This window comes from Mya arenaria, chromosome 11 (genome assembly GCF_026914265.1).
Source record: "Mya arenaria isolate MELC-2E11 chromosome 11, ASM2691426v1".
NCBI lineage: Eukaryota > Metazoa > Mollusca > Bivalvia > Myida > Myidae > Mya > Mya arenaria.
Window position 1 is genome coordinate 44,899,377 of NC_069132.1, and position 9,477 is coordinate 44,908,853.

The 9,477-nt window shown below is 35.1% G+C and overlaps 1 protein-coding gene across 1 annotated transcript; it reads right to left on the reverse strand.

Annotated features, from left to right (window-relative positions):
* On the reverse strand, positions 1-9,259 carry LOC128207128 (dentin sialophosphoprotein-like). Its single transcript, XM_052909895.1, has 2 exons — positions 7,702-9,259; positions 1-728 (listed from the first exon to the last, which is right to left on the reverse strand). Exons 1-2 carry the CDS (start codon positions 8,947-8,949, stop codon positions 597-599), a joined length of 1,380 nt encoding a protein of 459 aa, XP_052765855.1. The 5' UTR covers positions 8,950-9,259; the 3' UTR covers positions 1-596.
* Between the last annotated feature and the right edge of the window lie 218 nt (positions 9,260-9,477).

The window sequence follows — 9,477 nt, forward strand, 5'->3', positions numbered from 1 at the left end:
TAACATTTTATTGGTATTATGAAACAAGTGATAAAGATGTATAACCATGATAAAAATACAAACACTTTTGATGTATGAAAACACCATAAAAGGGATATAAAAACTTTAAAAATGACATAAAATTAATTGCATTTTGTGTACAGGACTAGAATTAATGTTCTCTCACATAAACCATTATCCAAACTGAAGCTCCCATAGTCAGTTATACAATATTACAATCACTATATACTAGTGAAATAACAGCAAACTTTGTCTTTCACAATAAAAAATACAACCACTTGTCTAAATTTCATGAAAATATACGGTGAGTTGAGCTTCCTGATTATCATCACGCGATAGCCCTGAAAAAAAATGTATCTGGTCAAATTCAAACCAAATGGCGCAACTACATACGAGCGTACTCAAATGTCACCATCTGTTTCTGCGACCACAGAATCATACTGAACGGAAGGTCAGAACTTGGTTCCATTTTTTTCCGGATATCAGGCCTTTGTCGACTGGAATGCCAATTTAGATGAATTCACAATAAAACCCGTGCCATCCGCGGCAGACCCCCTTCAAAGGTCGAAGAACCAAACGGCGCGATCAACCGGGACTCAGGCTTTTGTGGACTGAAAGGCCGACATGAAGGAAGGCACAATAAAGCCCTGGGACTCCGCCAGCATCCGCCATCCACGACGGACCCACTTCCAAGATCGACGTACTGCGCTGCGGGCCTTCTTAGCAGCCTGAAAATAAAGGAAGCGTGGGACTGAGTTACTTTTCTCAAGTCAAGTGTAATGTGTCCGTCTCTCACCGTTGAACTTGTTCTTGTGATTTAGGTATCCAACCCTCACATACACTTTACTTTTGTTATTCCGAGGTCCATTTTCCTCAGGGTTCGAGCTCCACAGAGCTCGTTTTCACTGCTCTTTAAAATGAACAACACGGATTACTGGTTTAACAGAGCTAGATATGTCTGGATCTACTTAAAATGTGTTCATAATCGATCGAGGAAATATAATTTTGAACATTCTAAACTAGAGCTTTAGATATATGAAGCTAAAAATCCGCCAGGATTATATAATTGTTATGTAAATTATATATAACCCTAGTGGATTTTTAACTTTGATAATACATGTTAAAATATCGTCGATAAATCATGATTTATAGTTATATTGTGACCCATGATAAGCAACCCATGAAAAAGTCGTATGTTATTTTCAGGGTCAAGTGCGGCCACAGGTAACTATTTAATTAAAATAAGCCAGATGCAAATGTTGGGATCTGCATCATTTTGATATACATACAAAAAAAGTTTACATCACTAAAACATTAAAGAACTGCCGCAGGCTTTATTGCGTATCTGGTTTCATTGAAACAACTGAGTTAAATTCCCCTTATCATTCGGGTATTTTTAAAGGTTTGACAATAACTACATTTGTGTCCTTGTTTTGTCGGCTGACACCTTAATAGTGCATTGTTTGTCCTACATAAAGACGGAAGTAACCGCTGATGTTGTTGTCAAATTTTGCTAAGAAATAAAGAATGCTGAGTTAATTTAACTTTAAAGCTGCACTCTCACAGATTTACCGTTTTTACAACTTTATTATTTTTTGTCTTGGAATGAGCAAATTTTTGCAAGAATATGTGCAAACCAGTGATAAAAGACTGCTGACAAAAGATCAGATCGCAGATTTTCATATTTCCGTTCGAAAATTATTTTTTATAGCTTTAAGAAAAATGCATAAAACATACATTTTTGAACTTAAATATAAAAATCTGCGATCTAATTTTTTGTCAGCAGTCTTATATGACTGGTTTCCATGCATTCTTGCATAAATTGGCTCGTTCCAAGACAAAAAATTAAAAAGTTGTCAAAACGTTCAATATGTGAGAGTGCAGCTTTAAAGGTATCTAGGAGCTTTTATAATAGTGGATGTAAGCATTTTTTACGAAATCATTTCAATGTAAGATATTAGGCCGATTGTCCAGAACTTTGTTAAAGTTAACAACGGAATTAACGACATCATTGTTAACTTTTAACGTGAAATAGTTGATGATGTGCTCATATATTTAAATAAAACAAGTGCAGCTGAAACAGCTGTCTCAAAGTTTGTAACGAATACAGATCACCAGTTTAAAGCTTACAACGATGACGTTAACAACGTTGAACAAACATTAACTTTACCAAAACAAAAGAAATCAGCCGATTGTTGCCTGAAGATCACCCCGCATTACTTAAGTCCTAAGTGACTACGTGTCGATCATTCTCAGTGGTTATTTTTAATCCCGTCAATATATAGAGGACAGATAAAATCGAACCCATATCGGTCTTATTTCCAATCCCCGGACAACCATGTTTGTATATATATAGTTGGACAAATCCCCTCATCATACAAAACACCCTGTTACGTTTTTACCAGGCTGGAAAAACACCCCATATGCTTTTTAAAGTGCTAGACAAAAGAACACATTTATCAAACACCCTTCATGTGATGCAACATGTTTTTTGCTTGGACGTGTCCTCTGATTTGGATGTATTTACGTTCTCTTGCTGTTTAAATGAACAATTGAGCAATTCTCCGAGGCCAAATTGAAGGGACTCGCTGATGGTTTGGCACCAATTTGTTTTTTTTTTCGATTATGCTGCTGCATGAAAACACTGTTTTACTCTTCGATACTTAAATTGCAGAACAAAATACACGTGCATAAAAGTGCGGTGCAATTCCACGCCGGTACAGTCAGGGGAAAAATAGAAAGCTGACAACAAAACCTCACACCCACAAATACTAATATTCAAACATTAGGATTAATAACTTTTAAAGTCTTTTGTTGAATTTGGTTATTAATGCTATTCAAAATTGTGGTCTACAAAAACAATTTTTGAGCATATAACAATTTTTTTTAAGGGTTCAAGCCGTCATAATCTTAGTTTTAACTGTCTTATAGAATTGCCAGACTTGATTTCGTCATAAAAAAGTGCATTTTATAAAAACTTGAGCGAGTCCCTTTTAAAGTGTAGTATACCCTTAATACTTATATCATTTTAATGTAGACTGAGTGTTCCCCCATGTACCTTATAAATGTCATCTTCTCTCGTAATTGCAGAAAACGACAGTGTCCATTTTGATCGATTGATTGATTGATTGATTGATTGATTTATCGATTAATTGTTCGAATGATTGATTGGTGATAATCATTATAAAACACAATCAATTACACACGTTGTAATACGTTACATGGTCGATAAAATGTTAACTTAAGAAAATCTCGTTAAGGTATTTGAAAATATATCACAGAAACTTAATACAAGATGCTTAATTCTAAAAATATGCACGATATCTAAATGGTTACAAAATAACTATTGCATTTGTGGACTAAGAGCTCAGACATTATAATTGGTAATTCGATCTAAGTTTAATTAGAAATAAGCTAGGATGGCCCATGAAAGCCATGTAGGGCCTTAAACAATACATTTGGTTCGGGTTACCTAAGAAAAAGGGGGCGACCCTACCGTTTTTATAGTCAGTTGATAAAACAAATAACAAATGTTTAAAACCTTAAACAGCTGTATACAACAAAAACACCATTATCCAATGATGACAATTACTTTCTTATATATAAAAGCCTAATCATAAAACCTACCCTAGCTGTTTTTGAAAGATTAAATCCTAACCAAACCATTTTTTCTGGGCCTAGCTTTTTACCAGTGAGTACCTTTCTTCTCAGTTTTTTTTATTAATTAATACATTTTTGGGAGGGTCTTTTTTCCTGCTGTTGGAACCTACACCTAATCTGTGCCAAATTTGTTGACGAACTAGATTGTATATACATGTACTGTACAATATAATCGGATACAATTACAGATTTTCGTATCATATCATTCGGCTTTCAAAAGTTTCACAATTACGTTTGGGTTACATACAAATAGTTGGTCGTTTATTGAAATGCAGATATTAATATTTTGAGGATACATGTTTGTTTTGATGGACAATAGCAATAAATTGCACCCATTAAGCTTGGCTGTAAGTTAGTGCAATGGTTAGCGCACTCGGTTCTCACCTATGTTCGATTCCCAGCCTGGGCGTTTGTGAGTTTGGATTGGTTAGAAGACACCAAGCCGGACAAGTTGGCTTTCTCCGAGTAACTCCAGTTTCCTCGACAACACGAGACCACACTCTCGCGCATCATCGTACCATTGAGTGACTTATCACGAGTTTATATAATATATTATAGTTTAACTAAAAGCTATCTTAAGCAATTGGCTTTGAGGCTTTGAGTGTTTGAAACAGTGAAATATTTTTTCATGACACCTTAGAACAATATGTAGCTAGAGATAGGCAATTATATGAATGAGTGTTGCCTGGTGCCACATTATTTTGGTATCGTTTGAAATTGGTTTAAGAGTTAGTTGAAAAAATAATATGTAAATTATAATACCGAAAAACAGTATGGCATTGCATTGGAAGAATGAAACACATACAATTTTGCGTACCGGTGAATTTAAAAATACAAATTTACCCCCCCCCCCCCAAAAAAAAAAAAAAAAAAAAAAACCATCCCAAAATCCACCATTTATGACTAAAATTTGTTAAAATGTTTATTGGGGAGTACCCTCAAGCCCCCTGCCATATAATTGAATATTATCATTGCCGGCCGCAAGTCAATGTTACGCCCCTTTTAATTTCAAATCCTTGATCCGCCCCTGTTACATATTAGTTATCGGCAAGCAATTTCCCTTTCAACCGATACCAACACTATATGGGGTCACCAGACATCCAAATTGAACATTATTGCCAATTCTCGATCGATTTTTGCATCTGAAACGTTAACATAGGGTCGATAGTTTAGTACTTTGCTAAAGTAAACAGCGTCTTTAACGTCCACATTGTTAACTTCAAAATCGTTACTGCTCTGGAAGTTAAATGGATACACTCGTGTTCATCTGTTTTTCTAACAGAATTTGAGCTGAACGTGTTTATACACATCATCATTTATTTAACGTTTAAAAGTTAAAAACGATGTCGTTAGTCATGTAGTTTTTTTAACAAAGTTCTGAACAATCGGCCCATTGATTGTAAAATTTAACTTTAAAGCTGCACTCTCACAGATTGACAGCTTTGACATCTTTTTCATGTTTGTCTCAAGATTAGCTGATTTTGGCATCAATGCTATCAGATCAATCATATGAGATACCTCACAATAGAGCAGATCTCAACTGTTCGGAAAACGGCCGAAAAATTCATTTTTCTTAAAGCGTTTGTTACGCTTTTATCTATAAAACATCACTTTTCGAACGTAAATATTAAACACTACTTTCTGATATTTTAGATTTATTTCTGATTTCAGCAGTCTTATATCACAAGTTTTCAGACATCTGCGCAAACTTTAGCTAATTCCAAGACCAAAAAAAAAAAAATATGCCAAAACGGTCAATCCGTGAGAGTGCAGCTTTAAAGCGGTTGAAAAAACACACTATATTTTTTAAGAAATGAGGGACAAATACTTTGTGAACAAAGAATTTCATAGTTCAAGTTTATTCCAAAGAGATTCTCAAAAGAAACAAAATATATAAAAAGATCTGAACATATATATCAACACTGTAACAAACGTTTAAAGTGTTTTCTACACATATTGTTAAATATGAATGTATAATCGACATACTGGTGATAACAGAGTTTTATACATATAGATATGTTTACCCCTGGGTTGTATTTATTGTCGCACCATATGCCCTGTACTTAACAAACCTGATTTATAAATAAATATTCTCGCACAACCAACAAAAAAACAATAATTTATAAGTATAACGATGTTGTTATTAAAATATTCATAATTAATATAATGTAACTGATGCTTAATATAACGTAACTGATGCAGTACCAAAAAATAAAAAATATAATAAAAAAATCAATAATAGGCATGAACGAAAAATGAGCATGCACTCTTAATCTTACAGAATGATATGAACAAAATAACCTTTAATGCTTATGGAAAGAAATAGTTCGGTCTTTGGTGTAATGGTGTATAAGCATAAACTCTTAATAAATATTTGCACTAGCTTTAAAAGTCATCGGATAAACTTAAATACATACTTCATGTGAACGACAGAGTGGCAATGCTACTCTTAAGATTCCTACATATGTATGTACAACTTTCTGGAAAACGACAATGCCACTAATCTTAAAGACACCAATATTATACCATGGCCATACTATTGCATATGGCCATAATGTCAGTTACAGATTGCCGAAATTATAACATACGTGTATTTTATTATGCTCCAGTGTACATGTTCATTCACACGCCGGACAGATTCACAATTAGCTCTGACAACCAAGAATCTATTAAGCAGATTACAACCGCCAAATTTCCATTCAGTTATGAAAACGGCCGCCATATTTCCATTTATTTAATTAGTTATATTTAGAAGTTCGTGGATGCACATTAACATGTATATATATAGGCATTCGGTAGGCATTCCGCGCTAAACACTAAGAAAGATAGCATTTATTTTTAGTCTGCTTAATGTTTAAGTCGGCAGGCTAACTACCTTTAACTTGATTCACATTATACATGTCCCTCATTTCTTATAATCAACATTGGACTCTTTAAGATAAATAAATAACAATAATAAATAATAAAATAATAATTATAACACAGTACGAATACCGACAGAACTAAGACTACACAATGTTTAAACTTCTGTTACAAAAAGAGTCTTAAACTTATCTTATCAACCCGTTTATATGCAAAAATCTGCGTAAATAAATACTTTCATAACTCGTAAATAGCGACCCACTGTTAAATTGGTCTACATTCAGTTCATGTTTCAATAGCACACTGCAAACACGGATAGTTTAATATATTAATAAATCGCAGTTTCACGAAGTTATAACCTCAACCACGGCATGGACATAAACATCATGAACATTTTAGCTTTAGCGTGCTGCTTTTGGCATCTGAATCTTGTTTTAGGATTGGTGATATATATTAAATGATATTTGGCCTCGAAAACTCATGTCTATAACCAGCATAATCATGTATAAATGAGGTAAAAGGGGGCCGAAATGTTACGATTGAAATTATGTTAGGGGCCAAAATGTCTCAACTTCAAATTTATTAGGGGCCGAATTGGTAGGTCCAAAATGTTTCATGAGACGAAATGGTAAGGTACAGAGTCATATCGTTACAAATGCTTTGTATGACGGTTTTAAAGATAACTAAAACCAAACCATTGACACCTACGTAAACCATACGATTGATTTAAGTATAGTATTTAGACAGCAATATCTAATAAGAGTATTGAAAAAAAACGCATCATAGCGCGACTTTTCGAAAGAGCATACTTAGTAGTCTAACTTAATCTAATTATACGATGATATGCAGGCAGAAATAAAGGACACTTAAACAAATGAAAGATTTGCATTCAAAATATGGTTGATGAAATGAGAGAGATTCTCAACGCTGATTTGGTTGACGCTAATGGTAGAGTTTGATGATGAAAAACACATGATCTGAGTATCTCACAATAAGTGAGCACATAATTGAGGTGAAATCACTTAGTGATAAGTAATAAATTAGAAAAAAATAGAACTTAAGTGATAATTCATAAACTCTAAAAATAAACAAAAACGTAGATCTATGAGATTCAATTCATTTGATCTTTTCACTGTTACCACGTCGAAAGAAACCTCGCAAGAAGCTAAAGAATGGTACCTTTTTCTTTTTCTTTTGTTTCTTTTTACTTGAATCACCATCAGTTTGTTCAAGACTAGTTTCAACAACATTGTTAGTTTCACCGTTATTGGTATCAGCCGTGTCTGACACAGGAGATATCACATTGTCATTTTCGTCGTCCTGGCCATTATCAAACTTTGCGTACTGTCTTTGGGAGTAGCTGTTAACTCTTCTGTGGACTTTCTGCAGCATGGTTTTTGAACTGGATTTCGGTATTCCGTTTGGTCCGGGGGATTTGACGATCTTTTTCGTGTCGTCATGATGGACCTCATGGTGATCGTCGTCTGAATTCCCATGGTCAGTATCGTCAGAGGAACTGTCATTGTCACTATCACTTGCTGTACTTTTGGTCAACCCATTTGCTTTGCTAGCTTCATTGTCTGCTTTCACATTGTTAGCTGCAACATTCTTGGTATCAGCCGTGTCTGACACAGGAGATATTACACGGTCATTTTCGTCGTCCTGACCATTGTCAAACTTTGCGTACTGTCTTTGTGTGTAGCTGTTAACTCTTCTATGAACTTTCTGAAACATTGTTTTTGAACTGGATTTCGGCGTCCCGTTTTGTCCGGATGATTTGACGATCTTTTTCGTGTCGTCATGATGAACCTCATGGTGATCGTCGTCAGAATCCCCATGGTCAGAATTTTCAGAGGAACTGTCACTTTCACCTGCTGTACCTTTGGTAAACCCGTTTGCTTTGCTAGCTTCATTCACTTCAGCGTCTGTTTTCTCACCATCTGGTAAAACAAAGACAGCTTCTGAACTACATTTACCTTCAGTGACTCTATCTTCGCTTTCATTAAGTTTGTCACCAACAGTCACATCATTGAGATTTATATCACCAACATTCGCATCCTCGGGACGCTGACGTATCTCATCAAAACCCTCAGCACCATTTGTTTGTTTATCATCTAGGAGATTATTAAGAGAACCATCCGTCTGGTCTACACTATTTGACTTAAGCGTATCCGTACTCTCTGTTCCTGTAGACGATAAAGGAGGCACGTTTAACTGAGCTTCTATCACTGCTCTGTGAGTTGCTTCATCTATGATTTCATCGTCAGATTCTAATTCCTCATGAGCGTCACTAAATATTTCCTCCGTTTCATCGTTGATTTCACCGTACTTCCTTCCTTTCCCACCTTTACTGAAGATATTGGAAATAAATCCAACACTCAAAGTGGAGCGGACCTGGGATCCCCATCGGCTCAACGTTTTAAACATTGTTACAAGCTAGCTAGTTCCTTTTAGAAAAGTAGAACTATTAAAGTACACATGTAGTGTCACGTTTCCATTTATATAGAACATTACAAAATACCTCCGAGATGATTTATTGTGCCACTGTGTTTTTTATGAATCCAAAAGTGTTCAACCAAGTCACAAGAAGTACAGTGTAAACTATGTTCGACAATATATAAGTCCAAAGTTCATTGTTGCGTATTTTGTGTAAATAACAGCCCTCATAAGGTTAAATTGTAGGTATGCGAGTGTAAGCCTGCCAACACCGTATACTGTACACTGTGTTTACATTCCCAGGTGTATCAATGGCCATTATAGTCTACCGATAAGCTTGATCGGTGATGTGTGTGTTTAGTTATGTACCGTGTGCTGCTAGTTTAGGTCAACATAAGTAGACTTAAACGCATCAAGTCATATAACATAGGCGAAAAATTTAGGGCCTTCCACAGTGAAAAAGTGGGCGAGGAGGGCCAACAATTAAAATATTTCAAAAGTTCGTATTTTATTTAATTT

Bases quoted from the DNA above. Each gene is read 5' to 3' on its own strand.
- LOC128207128 (XM_052909895.1), bottom strand. From the start codon at position 8,949: ATGTTTAAAACGTTGAGCCGATGGGGATCCCAGGTCCGCTCCACTTTG. The intron at 729-7,701 runs GTACCATTCTTT...CTTTATTTTCAG, and splicing joins AACAAAAGAAAAAGAAAAAG to GCTGCTAAGAAGGCCCGCAG.